General features: G+C 45.8%; 1 protein-coding gene across 1 annotated transcript in view; it reads left to right on the top strand.

The window, feature by feature from the left end:
* NGEF (neuronal guanine nucleotide exchange factor) overlaps nucleotides 1–22,533 on the top strand; it is an 82,898-nt gene that overhangs the window by 38,121 nt on the left and 22,244 nt on the right. Inside the window, exon 5 of the mRNA XM_065411005.1 lies at nucleotides 14,353–14,627. Coding sequence (XP_065267077.1) covers nucleotides 14,353–14,627 — 275 coding nt within the window. The remainder of the gene's footprint in view (nucleotides 1–14,352; nucleotides 14,628–22,533) is intronic.

Below are 22,533 nucleotides of genomic sequence, written 5' to 3'. Positions count from 1 at the left end.
TGAGGAGGCTACTTGAACCACTGAGGACATTTACCAGGAGCAGGAGAAGTCTGCAGTTAGGTATAGGGTTATTGATGAGGAGAGGCTGAGCCTTGGAGGATGCTATGGGAAGCTTGGACCAAGGAAGAAACAGAAGGCATTGAGAAAGCTTGAGTAAGCTAGATGCCAGAAGAAGTCCGACAATATTTGTCAGACAAAACAGCTGAATTTTGGGCATAGTTCAGGGATGTAGTGAACAGTTTTAAATTTGCATACACGCTGCCTGATCTGTTGTCTCCTTCCTGCTGCATTTCTACTAATCTCCCAAGGCAGATGTGTCATTATAGTCTTAATTTAGTGACAATGTGTTAATGAAACGCTTGATAAAGATGTAAAAACAGCCCTAGACACCAAAACAACCTCATTGCCAAATATCAATCTAGGTACTTATATGGCCCTCATTACCTTAGTGTCTGAGCATCTCAAATCATAATGGATTTTATTTTCACAACACCCCTGTAAGGTAGAGTATTTCATTTTTACAGATGGGGAACTGAGGCACAGGGTAGATTAAGTGACTTGTGCAAGGTACTACAGGGAATCTGTGGCTGAGCCAAGAACCCAGTGTGACTTCCCAAGTTCCAGTCCACAGCCTTAGGCACTGGACCATCCTTCCTACCCTGCTACAAGAAATGCTGCTCCCAGGAAGCTAAAAATCTGCAAACTGATGTGTGTAAGACCTACTTGCCTACACCCCTGTGGTACTCTTTAGGAGAAAGATTGCCATCAGTCACAGACTGCACAAGGGTCAGCTGCAGTAGGTTAATTATTCCTATATCTCCATTAGTGGGATTTTTCTTTTATAGGCATAGAAGAGAACGAGGTCCTTGCCCATGGGAGTTTACAGTCTAAATTAGATAACGTAAGTTAAACTGACAAAACATTGTGGTAAAGGGGTAAAAGGAAACTGTAACCAGTGGAGAGACATATTATGAGCTGAATCTCTGAGAACAATCCTCTGTTGTAGAGCCTTGCAACCTAACCCAACAGGACCTGACTACAAGTGTTGGGTTCAGGTTGAGTCTGAAAACAACCCAACCATTTCGGTCTTGAGTTGTGTTGTCTCTTATCCCTCCTCCTGCCTCACTGTGCTCTGTATGTGCTGTGAGTGAATGTGCCGAGGAGTCGCAGTACCTGTCATGTTGTTCTGTACCAGATATGGACTGGTCATAGAGCTTGCTTATACGCACCAGCTGTGTTCATCATCAGGGTGATGTTCTACATCAGGGGTGGGCAAACGTTTTGGCCCGAGGCCACATCTGGGTGGGGAAATTGCATGCAGGGCCATGAATGTAGGGCTGGGGCAGGGAGTTGGGGTGCAGGAGGGAGTGCGGGGTGTGGGAGGTGGTACGGTGTGCAGGAAGGGGCTCAGGGCAAGGGGTTGGGGTGGAGGAGGAGTGCGGGGTGTACGAGGGGGCTCAGGGCAGGAGGTTGGGGTGCAGGAGGGGTGTGGAGTGCAGGAGGGGGCTCAGGGCAGGGGTGCAGGGAAGGGTGCGAAGTGCAGGAGGGGACTCAGGGCAGGGGGTTGGGGTGCAGGAGGGGTGCGGGGTGCGGCAGGTGGCTCAGGACAGGGGGTTGGGGTGCAGGAGGGTTGCAGCAGCGGGCTAGGGGGCTCATGGCAGGGGGTTGGGGTGTGGGATGCAGGAGGGGTTCGAGGTGCGGGCTCCGGCCCAGTGCCACTTACCTTGAGCAGCTCTGGGGTGGCAGCATTGCGCAGTGGGGCTAAGGCATGCTACCTGCCTGCCCTGGCCCCGCGCCGCTCTGGAAGCGGCCGGCACCATGTCCCTGTGGCCCCTGGGGGACAGAGGGCTCCGTGTGCTGCCCTCGCCTGCGGGTACCTCCCCCAACTCCCATTGGCTGCGGTTCCCCGTTCCCAGCCAATGGGAGCTGTAGGGGGCGGAGCCTGCAGGCGGGGGCAGCGCGTGAAGACCTCTGCCCCCCATCTCCCCTAGGGGCCACAAAGACATGGTGCTGGCCGCTTCCAGGAGTGGCGCGGGCCTACAGTGCCACAGGGGTGGCAATCCCATGGGTCAGATCCAAAGCCCTGACGGGCCAGATCCAGCTCACGGGCCGTAGTTTGTCCACCCCGTTCTACATTCTTACCATTTACAGTATTTACACGGTCATACTGTCTTTGAAGTTCATTATTTCTGTATACCTGAAAAAACAGACCATGATGACTAGGTAATTATGTCCCCTGAATTTGAATAAATCTGCAGCTAGTCTCTTCCAAGGTCTGTCAGGTAGGGGTGTTGTTATTCAAGGTTCTTTGTGTTTTGTTTGTCTGTTAGTTCTACAATGTTCACATGCAGATACTTTATTCTTTATGTCTTTGCTGATGCCTGGCCACCACACTGACTGGTTAGCCTGTTTATGGCATTTAATTAATTCTTGATGTTCTTCATGGATGAGGTTTAGGATTTCTCCTCTCATTTTGTTTGGAATGACGATAAGTTGCCTTTAATCATGAGTCCATTTGACTTGCTGAAGTCTTTTGTCACTTCCTTAGTATCCTTTAGATACTTGGGCCAGCTGCCCCAATGTAACTTAGAACTTCCTGAAGTTGCATGTCTGTCGAGGTTGCTTTCCCTAGCGGGAATAGTCTCTTTTCTGACGCTGGTTTGTATGTGTCCACAATATATACATATACCTTTACGTCATCTTCAAACTCACACGTAGTTGAGTGCGATGCTGGGCTCCGTGACAGAGCGTCTGCTGCTACCAGATTTTTCCCAGGAATATATCTAGCAATTGAGTTAAATTACATTAATCTTAGCAATAGACATTGGCATCTCAGAGGTGCTTGATCAAGATCTTTTCCATTGATGAGTGTTACAAGCAGTTTATGGTCTGTTATCACTGTGGGTTTGTGGACATCATAGTAATTGAGAACTGGAGCTGTTGAGATAATTTTTTACCTTTTTGAAGGCAGTTTTTTGATTTGGCACCCATGGGCACGATGTGCTGGACTTTAACAGTTCATTCAGTGGTTTTATCACTGTAGAAAGGTCTTGTAGGTATCGACCAAGATAATTTATCATCCCTGGTGTGCATCTCAGTTCTAGTACATTCATTGGTGCATTCAATTCTTGAATTGCTTTCACTTTCTCAGGGCTAGGATTGATTCCATTTTTGTTTATTGTCTGTCCCAGAAACTTGATTTGGGGCATGCAGAAAACGCACTTTTCCTTGTTTAGCTTCAGTCTAGACTGACTGCTTAGGTTTAGGACTTCATTGAGGGTTTTGTTGTGTTCTTTCATTGAAGATCCATATATCAGAATATCACCCATGAAACGTACAACTCCATTTGTGTTCATTAACAATTCTACCATCTTTCTTTGGAAAATTTCAGGTGCACTGATAATCCCAAAAGATAATCTTTGAAAACAAAATCTCCCAAAGAATGTGATGAATGTAGTCAGTTTAGCATTTTCTTTGGCTAATTTGCCAGAATCAGCTTTGAGAATACTGTACCTCCTTTCACTTTTGGGAGGAAGTCATGCAATGTTGGGACTGCTTCATTAAGTCCTTTAAGATCCACACATTCATATTTTTCTTTATAATTGGTACCATTGTGGCACACCATGCTATTGGCTCAGCAGTTTTCTCAATTATGCCAATCCGCACCATTCTCTCTAACTCATTTTCCACTTTATGAAGTAATGGATAAGAATCCGGCGAGGGGTATGTACACTATATGGTTCAGCGTTGTCTAAAGTTTATTTGTACTGGATCACCTTTCAAAAGCCCAATATCACCAAATATTCCATTGAGTTCATCTACCTTTCTAACTAAACCCATCATGACTGCCACACTGTGGCTGAGAAGGGTGTTGGTCTGTGGTCCTTTGATCACATACACTTGAATGCAAAACTTTAGTCTCTGTAAACTATTTCTGTGATGAACTGGTTCATGCAATTAAGAATACCTCCATGGCTACTCAGAGCTGTGTCAGGTGACTTCAGCTCTGGGAGAGGTTAAAGGTGATTGTGAATCCCTTCTGAGATGACTGGTGAGGGCAGCTCCTAAGTCAATTGTCTTGCTATGAATATTCAGTTTCACTCTCCAGGCAGGCTCTATGTCAATACAAGAGATAGAGCCTGGAAAAAATGGCTCTTGATTCTCTGTAATATGAGTCAACTCCCTGACTGCTTTGGTGCAGGAAACAGATGCAAAATGTGCACATTTCATGCATTTATTATACAGTGTGCCTCTAGCTGGACATGCATCATCTCTTGGGATATGACTTTTTCCACACCTTGTGTGTGTAGGCTGGAATTTGTCCTTCTTTAGCCTTGGAGTTCTCTCTCCTTGCCTCAGGGGTTTTATGATAATAACTTAACACTCAAGTGTCTGTTTATAGTTTCTAAGCAAGTTTCAGGTTTTTCAATTTGCTCCTGTCTTTTGTACTGTTTGACTAATTCTGACTGCTTTGCCATCTGTATAGCTGTGCCTAGGGTTAAATCTTTCTTGAGTTGTAGTTGCTATGAAAGATTTTTATCTGTTAACCCAATAACCAGCCTCTGTCTGATATTTTCATGTTTTTTCATTTCCAAAATTACAGTTTTCAGCCAATGTCTGCAGAGTTCTTATAAAACGTTCAACATTTTCCCTTGGTTCTCAAATTCTCTGATGAAAACATCCTCTTTCATAAACCACATTTTTCTGTGGTATAAAGTATGCATCAAACATAGCCAGAACCCTTTCATAGTCATTTGTGACTGTCTTCAGTAAAGTCAAAAGATTTAAAGATATGGTCTGCTCGCTTCCCCATAGCATAAATTAAAAAAAGATACCTATGTATCTTCAGTTTCTTTGAGGAGTTTGTTTGCAATTTGAAATCTTGCAAAATACTGCTTCCAGTCTGTTCATTGTGAAGGTTTGTCAAAGTTGAAATTCTCTGGGGCACTGAAGAATGGCATGGCAATGAGATCCTGCATCCTTTATTGCTGTTCCTTCTGTCTCTATTCTTAGTTTACTCCTGACACCATGTCACATTCTTCTGTACCAGATATGGACTGGTCATAGAGCTTGCTTATACACATGAGATGTGTTCATCATAAGTAGAGCCCTGCAAATCCGCAGGTATCCGCTTTATATCCATGGACCATTTTTGCGGATAGCAGCTCGGATGTAGATACAGATTTTGTATCTGCGCAGGGCTCTGGAGCTGCAGCACAGACTCATCAGAGCAGGTGGAGGGACCTAGGCTCCCCACAGTTGCCAAAACGGCTCTCTCCGACCAGGCTCCGGCTGAGGGGGGTGGGGAGGGGCGCCTCGGAGCCGCAGCCCAGCCAGGATAGGAGCCGGGCGGGCAGCTGTGGGGACTGTGGCGGACCCTCCACCTGCCCTGGGCGGGGGGCCTGAGAAGCCCCAGGTCCGTGTCCTTGCCCCCCAGGCTCCCTGCCCAGGGCAGGCAGAGGGTCCGCACTGCAGTTCCTCAAAGCTGGCCACCTGGGCAGGTGGAGGGTCCGCTGTGGCTCCCCAAGGCTGTCCGGCTAGGCTCCATGCTGGCCTGGCCAGAGAGGAGATGGGGTGGGGGTCGGGGCGGAAGAAGAGTGGAAGGGGGAGGGGTCCGCCCCTGTGAAAAGTGGATGGCCAAGACTCCTCCTTCCCCCATCCTCCGTTCTGGCGCCACTGGTCACTGCTGCGCAGTGTTTAGAGCCCTGCAAATCCATGGATATCTGCAGATATCCATATCCGTGGATGCAGATATCTGCAGACAATTTTTGCGGATCGCAGATCGGATGCGGATACACATTTTTGTATCCACGCAGGGCTGTAATCGTAAGTGTCTTAATGCAAGTATGGCTGAGATTTGTTTAAAACCAGGTATGTTACACACAGCGCCACCTAGTGGCTGAGCAGTACAATACAGTTTAACATTCGATTACAGTGCCTCTTATTTGGCAGCACATACAGCTCAGTGAAGCTGTGGAGGCTGGCAGTAGTGGGACAGGCAGCTACCACAAGGCCGATCCATCAGGCAGGAGGCAGCTGGAGATGGATAGCAAGCCTGGGGCGTGGCGAGCAGGACAAGGTGGCGGTGCTGACACAGGTTCGGGAGGAAGTGTTGGGTTTGGGTCATGTTGGTTCTGAAAACAACTCAACATTCTCGGGTCAGGTTCAGATTGGCTGTGCTCAGCTCTGTCTTGGGTCCAGGGCAGGTTTTAAAATTAGGGCCAAGCAGACCTCTGCGAGTCAAACTTGGAATCTATTTCAGGTGGGTGCAGTGAACCAGAATTCATTCCAAATGGCTCCAGGAAACACTAGACTATATATACTGTTACATACAAAATATTAAAAACCTGCGTTAAGTAAGTTCAGGTTGCAAAATCAAACACTCATAAGTTAGAAATGCCAGGATGAATGTTGTCCATGCACCTTTAATTCGTCCCCCTTGTGTGTATGCTTTATGATACAGTCTAATTCCATGATCACATACAATTTTCAGTTTTTAATACAAATGGACAAAATGAAGTAAAATAATAGCAGAGAGAGGTTCAAAATGAGAATATATAAAACCTATGACTAGCATAGATGCAAACCACTACTTTAGCCATTTAAATCAGTGTGACAACAATTCCATACTTCCACACTCTGATTCTAAGATTTGTATTGTTAAAACCAGCTAATACCTAGACAACCATTGCTCAATAAAACTTTTGTAACAAGAGGTACACGTATCTTTAGTGTAATCTTTGACTCCTCCTCTGTCCCCGTATTCAGGGCAATCCCAGATCATAGTTTCTCTCTCTTCAACATCTTAAAAAAATCAATTCCTACCTTTCAGTCCGTCTAAAATGCCTCTCTAGGCCATGATCACCATAGCCTCCTGCTTAACTTTCCTGATTCTCACTTTGCTTCCCTTCAGTCTGTCCCAAAATACTGCAGATAAAATCATCTTCACCTGCTGCTCCAGTTACATTAACTCCCCTCACCTTCCATATCAAGTTCATGCTTCCCATCCTTACCAGCAATACACTTCCCAAGTCCGTCACTGCCTATATCTCTGTTTTCATATTATAGTATATGGCTTTTTGCTGTCTTTGCTCTGCCCAAAGGTCTTCCTACTCATCCTCTTTTCTGTCCTTCTCCCAATATCATGTTCATGCTTTCATACTTTCTCTATGTCTGGAACACCCTCCCCAATGCAGTGCACTAGGTAGGCTTCCCTCTATCTTCAAATCCTTCTTTAAAATGTGTTTCTCTCTCCAACCATACTTATGCTGACACTTCTAAGTTAATTGTAATATTACAGATTTATTAGGAAAAAACTCTGCAACACCCTATAACAACTTACCTCTGGTAATCCAAGTCTGTCTATATCTCCCTTACTTTGCCTCTGCTTTTGGGCTGAAGGCTCCTTTGGAAAGGGATGTTGTCTTCACTCTTTGGCAGATCAAATGAAAGGTGGATCAGATAGGGAACCTATTAACAAAACAAGAATTTCGTTGCCTAGAGTTTTATTTCATCTTCTCCAAAAACAGAAGAAAAGAGTCTACCCGACATCCTTATTAAAGGGATCTGCCTCTAAATGTTTACAAAGAGAATAAACCACACTTCCACAAAACAAAAACAAAGTGGGTTTATTTGCCCATAACTTTCAGGACAAGATCCATCAGCACAACTTCCTTCCTTCCACGTGTCTCCTCTACTGTGGAAAAGGTAGTCTTTTTTATATAGTCCCCTTGTTCCCCAGCATGCCCCGGGGACTGCATTTCCCAGCCTTCCCTGCTCTCCTAAGGCTTGATCCTCTAAGCCAGTGAACACTCTGGGCCCCAGTGCAGCCGAGCATTTAAGCACATCCTTAAGTTTAAGTACATGAGGAGTCTCACTAAAGTCAGTGCTGATTCAGGAGGGTTCCCTTCACAAGCTTTAAATGTTCTGTACATCCCAATACATGCGCTGTGTTATGTACAGGGCTGAGCACACTATTGACGATTAACAGATAACATGTATGAAACCATATAAGTATAGTAGACGATGAGAGATTATGTAAGTAGCATCGTGATAAACTTAAAGGAAAGTCTCTTTTCTTCATTTATAGTGTAGGAAGCTAACAGAAAAGTGTATGGTTTCCAAGGTACAGCTAATCCTATTGCTATTTTAATCCAGTTTTGAATATCTTTCCAGAAAGAACAGTTTACAAGATACACTGACAGAATGTGGTAATGTGTTTCTTATGTCCACAGTTTTACCATCATAACTGTGTCTAGAAATATAGGTTCTACATTAATTGGTATGAGTTTCAAAAAAAATTGAAATACCTGGTACACAAACTTCTGACCTGTCTCTCGCATTGTTATATATGAAAACTGTTTATGAGATACAATATAATTTATACATTTTGCCAGATAGATTTTAACCCTTATTGAGTAAAGCAAAATAAAGTATTTATGCAATGGCTGACACCTGCATCCTTGTTCATTTAACAATCACAACACTTAGAATCATAGAAGATTAGGGTTGGAAGGGACCTCAGGAGGTCATCTAGTCCAACCCCTGCTCAAAGCAGGACCAACACCAACTAAATCATCCCAGCCAGGGCTTTGTTAAGCCGGGCCTTAAAAACCTCTAAGGATGGAGATTCCACCACCTCCCTAGGTAACCCATTCCAGTGCTTCCCCACCCTCCTAGTGAAATAGTTTTTCCTACTGCTCCTTGTTCTGTCATCTACCACCACTGAGAACAGCCAAGCTCCATCCTCTTTGGAACCCCCCCTCCAGGTAGTTGAAGGCTGCTATCAAATTCCCCCTCACTCTTCTCGTCTGCAGACTAAACAAGCCCAGTTCCCTCAGCCTCTCCTCGTAAGTCATGTGCCCTAGCCCCCTGATCATTTTTGTTGCCCTCTCCAATTTGTCCACATCCTTTCTGTAGTGGGGGGGCAAAAACTGGATGCAGTACTCCAGATGTGGCCTCACCAGTGCCGAATAGAGGGGAATAATCACTTCCCTTGATCTGCTGGCAATGTTCCTACTAATGCAGCCCAATATGCCGTTAGCCTTCTTGGCAACAAGGGCACACTGCTTACTTATATCCAGCTTCTCGTCCACTGTAATCCCCAGGTCCTTTTCTGCAGAACTGCTGCTTAACCAGTCAGTCCCCAGCCTGTAGCAGTGCATGGGATTCTTCTGTCCTAAGTGCAGGACTCTGCATTCGTCCTTGTTGAACCTCATCAGATTTCTTTTGGCCCAATCCTCCAATTTCTCTAGGTCACTCTGGACCCTATCACTAGCCTCCAGCATATCTACCTCTTCCCACAGCTTAGTGTCATCCGCGAACTTGCTGAGGATGCAATTCATCCCATCATCCAGATCATTAATAAAGATGTTGAACAAAACCGGCCCCAGGAACAACCCTGGGGCACTCCGCTTGATACCAGCTGCCAACTAGACATCGAGCCGTTGATCACTACCCGTTGAGCCCAACAATCTATCCAGCTTTCTATCCACCTTGTAGTCCATACATCCAATCCATACTTTTTTAACTTGCTGGCAAGAATACTATGGGAGACTGTATCAAAAGCTTTGCTAAAGTCAAGATATATCACGTCCACCGCTTTCCCCTCATCCACAGAGCCAGTTATCTCATCATAGAAGGCAATTAGGTTAGTCAGGCACGACTTCCCCTTGGTGAATCCGTGCTGACTATTCCTGATCACTTTCCTCTCCTCTAAGTGTTTCATAATTGATTCCTTGAGGACCTGCTCCATGATTTTTCCAGGGACTGAGGTGAGGCTGACTGGCCTGTAGTTCCCCGGATCCTCCTTCTTCCCTTTTTTAAAGATGGGCACTACATTAGCCTTTTTCCAGTCATCCGGGACCTCCCCCGATCGCCATGAGTTTACAAAGATGATGGCCAATGGCTCCGCAATCACATCCGCCAACTCCTTTAGCACCCTCGGATGCAGCACATCCGGCCCCATGGATTTGTGCTCATCCAGTTTTTCTAAATAGTCCCGAACCACTTCTTTCTCCACGGAGGGCTGGTCACCTCCTCCCCATACTGTGCTGCCCAGTCCAGCAGTCTGGGAGCTGACCTTGTTTGTGAAGACAGAGGCAAAAAAAGCATTGAGTACATTAGCTTTTTCCACATCCTCTGTCACTAGGTTGCCTCCCTCATTCAAGGAAAGTGTGGGCCCCTTACTGACTTTCTTCTTGTTGCTAACATACCTGAAGAAACCCTTCTTGTTACTCTTAACATCTCTTGCTAGCTGCAACTCCAAGTGCGATTTGGCCTTCCTGATTTCACTCTTGTATGCCTGAGCGATATTTTTATACTCCTCCCTGGTCATTTGTCCAATCTTCCACTTCTTGTAAGCTTCTTTTTTTGCATTTAAGGTCAGCAAGGATTTCACTGTTAAGCCAAGCTGGTCGCCTGCCATATTTACTATTCTTTCTACACATCGGGATGGTTTGTTCCTGCAACCGCAATAAGGATTCTTTAAAATACAGCCAGCTCTCCTGGACCCCTTTGCCCTTCATGTTATTCTCCCAGGGGATCCTGCCCATCTGTTCCCTGAGGGAGTCAAAGTCTGCTTTTCTGAAGTCTGAATTTTAAAGAAGTCTTATTGAGGGCACAGGAACAAACTATCCCAATGTGCAGAAAGAATAGCAAATATGGCAGGCGACCAGCTTGGCTTAATAGTGAAATCTTCGGTGAGCTTAAACACAAAAAGGAAAAGAAGTGGAAACTTGGTCAGATGACTTGGGAGGAGTATAAAAATATTGCTCGAGCATCCAGGGGTGTAATCAGGAAGGCCAAAACACTACTGGAGTTGCAACTTGCAAGGGATGTGACGGGTAACAAGAAGGGTTTCTACAAGTATGTTAGCAACAAGAAAAAGGTCAGGGAAAGCGTGGGACCCTTAATGAATGGAGGAGGCAATCTACTGATAGATAATGTGGAAAAAGCTGAAGTACTCAATGCTTTTTTTGCCTCGATCTTCACAGACAAGGTCAGCTCCCACGCTGCTGTCCAGGACAACACAGTATGGGGAAGAGGTGAGCAGCCCTCAGTGGTGAAAGAACAGGTTAAGGACTATTTAGAAAAACTAGACATATACAAGTCCATGGATCCAGATCTAATGCTTCCGAGAGTACTGAGGGAATTGGCTGATGTGATTGCAGAGCCATTGGCCACTATCTTTGAAAACTCATGGCGATCCAGGGAGGTCCCGGACAACTGGAAAAAGGCAAATATAGGGCCCATCTTTAAAAAAGGGAAGAAGGAGAACCTGGGGAAATACAGACCGCTCAGCCTCACCTCAGTCCCTGGAAAAATCATGGAGCAGGTCCTCAAGGAAACCATTTTGAAGCACATGGAGGAGAGGAAGGTGATCAGGAACAGTCAACATGGATTCACCAAGGGCAAGTCATGCCTGACCAACCTGATTGCCTTCTATGATGAGATAACTGGCTCTGTGGATATGGGGAAAGCGGTGGACGTGATATATCTTGACTTTAGCAAAGCTTTTGATACAGTCTCCCATAGTATTCTTGCCAGCAAGTTAAAAAAATATGGATTGGATGTATGGACTACAAGGTGGATAGAAAGCTGGCTAGATTGTTGGGCTCAACGGGTAGTGATCAACGGCTCGATGTCTAGTTGGCAGCTGGTATCAAGCGGAGTGCCCCAGGGTTGTTCCTGGGGCCGGTTTTGTTCAACATCTTTATTAATGATCTGGATGATGGGATGAATTGCACCCTCAGCAAGTTCGCGGATGACACTAAGCTGTGGGAAGAGGCAGAAAAGGACCTAGGGGTCACAGTGGACGAGAAGCTGGATATGAGTCAACAGTGTGCTCTTGTTGCCAAGAAGGCTAACGGCATTTTGGGCTGTATAAGTAAGGGCATTGCCAGCAGATCGAGGAACGTGATCGTTCCCCTTTATTTGACATTGGTGAGGCCTCATCTGGAGTACTGTGCCCAGTTTTGGGCCCCACACTACAAGAAGGATGTGGAAAAATTGGAAAGAATCCAGCGGAGGGCAACAAAAATGATTAGGGGTCTGGAGCACATGACTTATGAGGAGAGGCTGAGGGAACTGGGATTGTTTAGTCTCCAGAAGAGAAGAATGAGGGGGGATTTGATAGCTGCTTTCAACTACCTGAAGGGGGGTTCCAAAGAGGATGGAGCTCGGCTGTTCTCAGTGGTGGCAGATGACAGAACAAGGAGCAATGGTCTCAAGTTGCAGTGGGGGAGGTCTAGGTTGGATATTAGGAAACACTATTTCACTAGGAGGGTGGTGAAGCACTGGAATGCGTTACCTAGGGAGGTGGTGGAATCTCCTTCCTTGGAGGTTTTTAAGGCCCGGCTTGACAAAGCCCTGGCTGGGATGATTTAGTTGGGAATTGGTCCTGCTTTGAGCAGGGGGTTGGACTAGATGTCCCTTCCAACCCTGATATTCTATGATTCTATGAAAATACAGACAGCTTTCCTGGACTCCTTTCCCCCTCATATTAGCCTCCCAGGGGATCCTGCCCATCAGTTCCCTAAGGGAGTCAAAGTCTGCTTTTCTGAAGTCCAGGGTCCATATTTTGCTACTCTCCTTTCTTCCTTTTGTGAGTATCCTGAACTCAACCATCTCATGGTCACTTTTGCCCAGGTTGCCATCCACTTCTGCTTCCCCTACCAATTCTTCCCTGTTTGTAAGCAGCAGGTCAAGAGAAGAACGGCCCCTGGTTGGTTCCTCCAGTAGCTGCACCAGGAAGTTGTCGCCAACACTCTCCAAAAACTTCCTGGTTTGTCTGTGCACTGCTGTATTGCTCTCCCAGCAGATGTCAGATTCAAGTATAAACCAAGGGAGATAAATTTAAAGAATGCAATTTATATTAAGTAAATGGAGCGAATGACTAATTGGCACTCCTGTGTTGTCAAATCTAGTAATTCATATTCTAGATCCAAGCAATTGGTTTTCGGGTTCCACCGGATCACTGTAAAGAGAAAAATGGGACAACTAACAGCAGCCTTATGAGAAATACTAGAGCTTAAAACTTCCAAAGTAAAGATTATTTTGTAGCTTTCTTTTGTTAGGGGTAGGCCTCTGAAAATCAGAAGGAAGTTTTGCCTAATTCAGGGGAACTTCCCCTGCCCCAGATTCTGAAGGAATTTTGGGAAAATCAATGGGAACTTAAGAGTGAATGCACTCAAAATATATAAATGACAAGACCAATACATTTAGATATTATTTATGGCTTTGAACAGTTTTAAATATAACTGATTTTATTTCATTCAGTTGGGGGATGTTTATTTTAGATTCCCCCATTAAGATCTTCCTGTTCTGATAGATATTCCGCAAGGCACTAGATGTCTCATAACTTGTCATAGAGCAAAATCCAGTGGTTGGTAGAGCTAAGGAACCCTGACTCCCAGTTCTCTATTCTGAACACTAAACTCCAAGTCACTTTTCTGCATTTAAACATAACATTGAGGATGAGAGAGTAGATTACCAGATTCACTGAATTAAATGAATAAGTCTACCACTATCATCTGTAGAGTTTTCCATAGCTGTAAGATCAGAAATGTAAATTGTAACTACATATTGTTGTCAAACATTTAGTAGTTTAAATATAGTGAGGTGGCCTTTAAGACTGCTGGACTGAACAAAATGGTTGCAGTTTTCCCTTAAAGTTTTATTTATTTTTCTATGGCTGGCACTTGTCACTATCATATTCAAGCACCTCATGAACATTAAATAATTTATCCTCTGAAGTATCACAGAGAACAGAGGCGCAGAGAGATTAAGTGATATGCTCAAATTCACCCAGGAAGTTAGTGGCAAAGCCAGGAACAGAACCCAGGTCTCCTGATCCCTGGTCTATCTCGTACTTTAATGACCTGATTACCCTTCCTCTTTAAGGACCTGATCCTATCCCCATTGAAGTCAATGGAAGATGCTCCCTTGACTTTAATGGGGATTAAAGTAAAACAGATTTATATAATGCCACCTCCCCAGCAGATATGTAGATCCTTAATAGTATAGTAGCATTATAGAAAGATAAGGGAAGAGCCTTTTCTTGCAGACCTTTCTAAAGACCCCACTGAGAAATGAGACAGTTCCATTTTCACAAATAGAAACTGATAGTGGATTCATCGGATTCTGCATGTACTTCCAGTTTTGTAATTTGATTCTTTCCGCTTTTGGTTGAGGCTGGGAAATCAACATCTGGCTTTTTCTTTCACTCTGGAATGGATGCTTTCTACCTCTTTGCTTCGATGAACTAAAGTAAAATATTCATGCCAAAATAAATCCATATTCTTTTCCCTATATTGTTCAATAAAACTCTCTAACCATCATGTTGGCTTCTAGGGCTCTTGTACCAGGAATATCGAGATAAATCTACACTTCAGGAGATTGAAACCAGACGACTGCAAGATGCACAGACAGACCCCGAGGAGTGCTCAACCAGTGAGGAGACATCATCAGAGGCAGAACCCACAAATACTGCAGAAAGCAGGACTCTTCCCCAAATCAGCTTGCTCAGGAACTCCACCTCCAGGTTTAACTTATGGCAGGATCTTCCAGAGATCAGGAGCAGCGGTGTCCTGAATATCCTTCAGCCAGATGAGATCAAACTGCAGGAGGTAATGGAAGGCATGAGAGGGAATAAAGAGTTTCTCTGCTGGGTTTTTGTTTAAAGTCGGTGTGACTAGAGTCACTTAAGTCAAAATATCAACATTCAAAAATAAGGAAGTTCCACTGCAGCCAGTGACAGATTGTGGTCTATTAAATAACCCCATATGTAATGCTAATAAACTTCACTTTCCAAAGAGCATGAGGAAGTTCTGTACCCCGGGCTTAAATTCAGCCAGAGCCTATTATTTTCAAACCCGTGGGAGCCCTGGTGCCTCTTGTGGAGGCTGAAGCCCTGGCGCCCCCCTCGCTGAAGCCCAGAGCCCCGAATGGGGTGAGAGTTATGGGAGACTTCTGGAAATAATCTCTGAGAATTTAAGCCCTGCCTGTATCCTACCCCATCACCAGAAGAGAATCTTGCTGCTGGCAACCTCAATAGCAACAGTGGAGAACATAGCTTCTCATTACTGCTACTACTGATTTACAAGGAGGTAAAGGAGCAATGAAGTACTAATTACAGTACCCTCTTTGGCCTCCCTCCATGCCAGATAATCCTCTTCTGGTGTCAGAGGAAGGAATCATACTTTCTGTCATTCCTAGGAAGATTGACTTTGTTTAATATAATTAAAAATGAATTGGAATAAAAGAAATTAAATGGTTGGTCACCAGTCCCAGTGGAGTTTCCTTATTTTGCAGTGTTGATCCTTTGATTCTGTCCTTACTTTAAAACAGAATGATGACTGCAGTACGCAAAACTGGGTCAATAAGGATGTATGAGCACTTTAACTGCACAGACTATGCTATCTCTGGATATGGTTTATGTACTGTTAATTTATAGGGCTGTGTCAAATAATGCGTTGAGTGGGTTGTTGACTGTACACTCAGGGTTGTCGCAGTGATGCACACATTAGTGAAAACATTCATTATGGCTTCCCTGCTCCTGAGACAAAGCTGTTGGCGCTACCTTTCAGCAGCCCCTGGGGCCACTGTTATTAGCTACTGTCTAAAGGCTTTGCACCTCAGGCAGTCTCTCTGGGATATTTTTCCTCTCAGGCCAGTGAAGGGATTTAACTCCTTCATTCTTCAACCAGGATGGTGTATAGACACTCCATCAGAAGCACTTACTCCTGGGGGAATTCTGCGCCAAAAATTTTAAAATTCTGCGCACAATATTTTAAAATTCTGTGTATTTTATTTGTCAAAATAACAAGATATTATCACGTCATTTTCAATTATTTTGGTAATTTATTTCAAAATACCTGTCAACAAGTATGTCCATAACAATACAGACAACAAAAAAGATTCAGGAAATGTTTTTTGACAAATAGATTGCTTACCAGGCATATTAATGCAGAACTTTGAGTAATAATTCATTTAAACTACTATACAGAACTGTATTTTCCGCACCTCTCAAAAGCAGTGCAAAGGCTTGGGGGAGCCAGAGGTAAGAGAGGTGCTGAGGGAGAGAGAAGAAATTGCTGGGAAGGAGCCTGCGAGTGAACCTGGAGTGTTGTTGGTGTGGGTGGGAGAAGCATGGAACAGGTTTTTTTAGGGGGTGGGGAGGATTGTTTGGGAGTTGGGGAGCCTCCCCCATACAGATCCTGGCTGACCCCAGCCTCTCCCATTCAGTCAGGCACATCTGCCCCTGTGCCCTTGTGTTCCTGCACCCTGACTCAGCCCCCCCTCTTCCCTCCATCCCCATGTGTCCCTGGCAGCCCCACCCCACTGTCCCAATGTGGCCCTGCAACCCCATCTCCATGTGGCCCTGCACCCCTACTCCCATTCAGCCCCCACCACAGTCTATTCCCTCTCACTAGCCCTTCTCAATACCAGTCTATGTGACACCCCTCAGCAGTCTCATGAGCCCAGCTCTGTCTGTCTGCCTCCACACCCATATCCTGTGCTGCCTCCTCACCTGGCCTCAGGGCAGGGTGCTGTGAGGAATGCAGTCTCTCTTCCTCCCTATCCGCTGTTGACTGCTACTGCCAGTGAGCCAGCTCCCTTTGTTCTGGTGCCACAGCAGCCCCTGGTGGGAGAAAGGCATAACTGCAGCACCTCTCTGGCAGAATGTATTTTCTATGGGGAAAAAAATCTGTGGGGGAACATGAATTCTGCATGTGTGCAGTGACGCAGAATTCCCTCAGAACTATCTTATAAGTAAGGCTGCGTGTCTGTCATGGAGGCCACGGATTCTGTGACTTTCCGTGACTTCTGCAGCAGCCAGTGCGGCTGGCTCTGGGGCTGCCCGAGCAGCTCAGGCAGCCCCTGGACCAGCCGCGCCAGCCACTGCTGAGGCAGTCTCAGGCCACCGCCCTCCCCCTCACCCCAGCAGCATGGGGCAGCGCTCACCTCAGGGGGGCTCCCTGGAAGCGGCCAGCATGTCCCTGCAGCTCCTAGGCAGAGGGGCCAGGAGGCTCTTCCTGGCCAATGGGAGCTGTGGAGACAGTGCTCATGGCAGCGGCAGCACGCAGCGCCCCCCTGTCCTTTCCTCCCCCTAGGAGCTGCAGAGACATGCCTGCTGCTTCTGGGGAGCCATGCAGAGCCAGGTAGGAAGCCTGCAAGCCTTGCCAACCCTCCCCCCCCAGCACCAGTGCGGGTCCTGGGCCGCACACCGCCACCGCCCTCCCCCCCAGCACTTGTGGTGCCCCCTCCCCCGGCCCACACCCCCAGAGCACCCGCAGCCCCCCAGCCCAAGTTTTAGTCAGGGGTATATAGTACAAGTCATGGACAGGTCATATGCCATGAATTTTTGTTTACTGCCAGTGACCTGTCCATGACTTTTACTAAAAATACCCATGACTAAAACATAGCGTTACTTATAACACTGGAATGTCTTTTGCAGAGAGTGAAGACTAGACAATGGTTTTTGTTTGAGCATATGGGGTATTAGCTGTCTTTGTTCAAAGCTAGCAGGGTTGATTTAGGTAGGTTTTAAAATAGGACAGATGGGGTAAGACGTTTTGTTTACCCCAGTAACACTTTAAGCAGAGAAGGATTGAATACAAGATGATGGGAGTTAGCAATGACCAATAAAAGGAGCAATAGAATTCACTCTTTTTAAAAATACAAAATGTAAGAAATTTGGGTAATAAGTAGGAAGAGCAGGAAGTGGTACTTCATGACACCAATTATTACCTTGTTCACATTACCAAAATATGGTGGAAGGGGTGAGTCACTGATTAGAATATTAATATAGCTATGACCCTGGATAAGCAAGACATAAAGAGGAAAGAAGGATGAGGTAGCACTTTACATCAGAAGTGAACACAAGAGCAGAAAAATATAAAATAACAACAGGAGGTGTAACTGCAAGATAACGTGGGCTGAAACATAGGAATGGGAAAAACAAAAGAACTCGCGATGGACATGTGTTGTAGACCACAGGGGTCAGGAGGAAATGACAAAAAGTGACATGCTATTGGAATAATTATCAGAAATGACTAAATAACCGATGGGTAGCTTTAATTATCCAGACATCTGCTGAGCATTAAGCACAGCAAAACATGAATCATCAAGGGCATTCTTGAACTATATGGAAGATAATTTAATGATGCAAAAAATAGAAGAACAAGCCAGAAGAGACATTACTCAGGTTCTCACAGTGAACTGCCCTGGAGGAAGTGACAGAATGTGAATGTAATGGGGGAGGGCTTGGAACAAGTGACCATAAATTAAATTACTTGAGTGTATTAGTAGTACCAGGGGCGGCAGGTTTGTATAATTTTTGGTGGTGCTCAGAACAGGTCCAAGTCCCACCCCCCTATACCTGCCTTGTAAGCCGATATATATATTTTAAAATAATGTAAAAATGTGAGGGCTCTGGGGTGGGGCTGGTGATGAGGGGTTTGGGGTGTGGGAGCGGCTCAGGCAGCGGGTTGGGGTACAGGGGTGAGGGCTGTGGGGTGGGTCGGGGATGAGGGGTTCAAGACGGGGCTGGGGCAGAGGGTTAGGGTGCGGGGGCATGAGGGCTCTGGTTGGGGGTGCAGGCTCTGGGGTGGGACAGGGCCGGGGACGAGGAGTTTGGGGGGCAGGCAGGCTGCCCTGGGGCTGGGGCCAGAGAGGACGACTCCCCCCAGCCCTTTCCCCACCAGCAGTAACCCTAAGCGAGCTCCGGGGGAGGGGGCCCCCTCTCCCCTCCTGTGCTCCTAGGGCCCCTCTCAGGTCCAGGAAGCCCCCTTTCCTCCTTTGTGGTGGGTACCGGCAGGGGGCTGGCATCATATGTGCCCCTTCTCCCCTGCTGCTGCCCCTCATTGTAGCCTCACTGGGGGTGGGGCATGGGGCTGCCCCTTGCCCAGCGTGGGGCAGGAGCGGTGACTGTGGACGGGGGGGGCCCTCTGTGCTGGTGGAGGGTCCCGCCGGAAAAGGGAAGGGTCCGAGGCAGAAGGGCAGGGGCAGGGGCAGCCTGCCCTGGTACTAGCGGATGGGGAGTGCTAGGACCCTGTGGTGGCAGTTGATGCTGGGAGCTGGCAGAGCAGAGCGCAGGGCAGAGCTTCAGGGGGGAACCACTGGCTCGAGGAAGGGACGCTCAGGCGCCCGGGGGAGGTGCGTGGGGACTGGGGGACACTCAGGGGAGGCACGCAGAGGCGGCAGGGGCTGGGGGAAGAGACCTGGCCCCAAACATTGCTGGAACCGGGCCCCTGGGCCCTGAATATTGCTGGAGCCTGGGCACCACAGGTCCATATAACTCGCTGCCCCTGAGTAGTACTGTAGGTTAAAAACAAATTGTGTCACCAAGATATTAGACTTTGAAAAGCTCGTTACACAGAATTAAGAAGAAACCTTTTAATCAAGGTTTATTGAGTTGAAACAATTTTAGAGAAACTTCTTCAGCATGAGTCAAAAATTATATGCTGAGCATTGTTGGTGTCAATCTTAAATGGAATTTTGTTGGCCAGTTCATTTTTCTTCCCCTGTTCTGTCCTCTTCTCTCCTTTTCAATCTCTCCCTCTTGTTCCCATTATAACTTTACTCCATTCTGGCTCCTTCCATCCACTACAGTCTATATTGATTTTCCTATACTAGCTTCTTTTTCCTCAGCTTTAGGACATTCACTGGTTTCAAGGAATGTTAGGTGCTTAGTAGATCTCATCAAAACATCTTTGCCAAAATGAAATTTTGGCAAAATATGCTGTTTCAAAGTCAGAACATTTCATGGAGACATATTTGTTTTGATTAAATTTTTGTAAGGAAGGTTTTTGGGTCCAAGGCTCTCTGGTCATATGATAGCATGAGCAAGAGAGATTACTCCAACACACTGGAGCCTGGTGATTAGGGCACCAGCCTAGGAGTGTGAGACCAGTTTCAAGTCCCTGCTCTGCTTGATTCTGAGTGATCTGGGATGAAAAACTCTGCTCTTAAGGAGCGTGAGAGTTAGTCCCTCTCTCTCTCCCCCCAACTCCATGTTTGCAAACACTTCCAAAAGGTTTTTTTTAATTTCAGCATGGAATGAAAAAATTCAAAACCTCAAATGTTGCTACAAAACAAAATTGTTGTCCTCTGGAGAGCTAACCTTTCTTCTTCCCGATCTGTGACAGGGAGTCACTCTTCTTCAGTGGAAGTGACCAAATTTGGTTGTTATTTATTGCCTGTTCGTTGGGTATAGATTTAGAGCTACTCTAAATCCACAGTATAACTTTCACCAATATCAGATGGAGATGTGCTCAGAAATTAGGGCTAGAATGTGATTTATTTACTAACTAATCTTCTAATTATTGTTTGTTAAATAGCTTATTGTCTCATTTAGGCTTTACGCAGTGGGAAAATAAGCTTAACCTTTCGGATTACTTACTTTTTTCCTTCTGCATTTCTTATCTTGTAGCAGCTCCTAACTTCCTCATGGTCTTCACTTTTACTCCCTGTTTCATCCCATTTGCTAAAATGATCAGCAATGACATAGTTAATGCCTCATTTAAAGTGTCTTAATTAGTTAACATCCCATGAGATTGATAGGATAGTGTGGTCCACACTTCTAAGCCATTGTTTCTGGCGGTCTGCAGACTCAGGAAGATAACACTGCACCAGTTTACATTGGGTTTAAATTTTCTATGGTTATCTTTGCAACTCTGAGGATAGAATCTTTTTTCTTTAAAAAAATTAGATTTGTGGAGAAAATCAAATATTCCATGAAGGCCACATACATACATCAAACGGGCTGGATGTTTGAGACCACTGATCTACTAGATGCCTGGTCAGTACTTTCCAGAAGAGAGGAGGGAGCCACATCATGCACTAAGCTGCGTCTGCCATTTTTCTTTTCCTGGTCCCAGCTCCATCATGGTCTAGAATTGGATTTGGGGTCTACAACAGTGGAATTGGTATTTTGTTGTTTCAGGAATTCAGAAGACAGGTTTGACTTCAAAGAGGTGACTCAAAGGGAAATTCCTAACATATACCTTACGAATCCTTATGGAGGTTTGCCTCATTCCTTTCTCTGACAGCTCCAATAAAGGCACAGCCCCCAGCCTGAATAATTCTATTGTGGGTCCCAGTTATTTGTTTGGCACAGCTCACTTCTTGCACATGACTGAGTAAACTTACAGCACTAAACAACAATGGACATCTGAAGGGTGCCCTATTCCTGTAGTATTTGAACACTAATAGGCAATGAGTTAATTGTTGCAACACCCCTCAGAGGTAGTGGTGTTTTCCCTAGTTTGCAGATGAGGAAACAAGCCACATGGATGTTAAGTGAATTGCTCAAGTGAATTGGCACAAAAGAAGTGTGATGAAGTTGCAAATAGATTCCAGATCTCCTGAGTCTCGGTCCAATCTCTTAATCGTAAGGCTCACCATCACTTAAGTCCCAACACGAAGCATCTGTAAAGCTGCTTATGGCGAGCACTGCAGGTATGAAGTCAAGATGTATGTGAAAGGGACAGGCTCTCCCAACCACCAGAACTGTTCTTATGAGCTGTGAAAGCAAATCTGTCTTGTGCGAGGACATGCAGCCTTCCATCTGCAACCCTATTTGGTCTACTGCTCCTGGGGATTGGTTCAGAGGCCAGTAAACCCAAAAATGGTCAAGCAGGTGTCTGAAAAGTAACATGCTGGAACTTGTTGACTCAGTTCTGTTGGTAGCCCTAAAGTGGGCCAGACAGTTTGATATTTAGAACTTCTGGATCTGGTAAAAGAGCCAATCCTTGCTTCTGCCACCCCTTCTGGATCATCTGTTGCAACAGAATCAGATACAATCACACAGGTCTCAAGTCTTTGCAATTAGTAGTTTGGGTCGCTCTTCCATGACTTTTGGAGACCGTTTTTTTTTCAGGAAAAGTCAAAAAAGTTATGTGGGAGAGTTTAGAACTATTGGCTAGAAAATCTTTTTCAGCTGAACAGGAGAGATTTTCATCTCTTGAGGCTCCTTCCCTGTAGCTGAGAAGATCAGTGACGTGAGATCTTGGGGAATTGTGGCATCCAGGAAGCACCGGGGCTTACGAATGCATAGGGACTTCACATGGGGAGACTCTTGGCTGGTGAGATGTTCCCCTTTTCGGGACAAGGCATCAGCCATCTTGTTCTGGGACCCCCGGTGGTATGTGATGGTGAAATTGAAGCGTGTAAAGAATAGGACCCAGCGAAGCTGCCTTTGGTTCAGCACTGTGGCTCGGCAGAGGTGCTCCAATATTTTATGATCTGTGTATTCCAGATAGTGATGCCATTCTTCAAAGGCTGCTTTGATGGCTAGAAGCTCTTTATCTAGAATTGCGTAGTTCTGTTTGACCAGAGTTAGCTTCCGTGAATAGTAGTCTCAAGGGTGGAGGTGCGGTCGGGGACCATGCCTTTGGGAGAGAGTGGCCCTAATTGCCACATTGGAGGCATCGGTCGCAACGACAAAGGGTGTCCTGGGTCGGGATGGACCAGGATTGGGGCACTGGTAGAGGTTGTCTTCAGCCAGTTGAATGCTTGTTGGGCCTCCGG

This window comes from Emys orbicularis, chromosome 9, assembly GCF_028017835.1.
Source record: "Emys orbicularis isolate rEmyOrb1 chromosome 9, rEmyOrb1.hap1, whole genome shotgun sequence".
NCBI lineage: Eukaryota > Metazoa > Chordata > Testudines > Emydidae > Emys > Emys orbicularis.
This window is presented reverse-complemented; position numbering and strand designations above follow the sequence as displayed.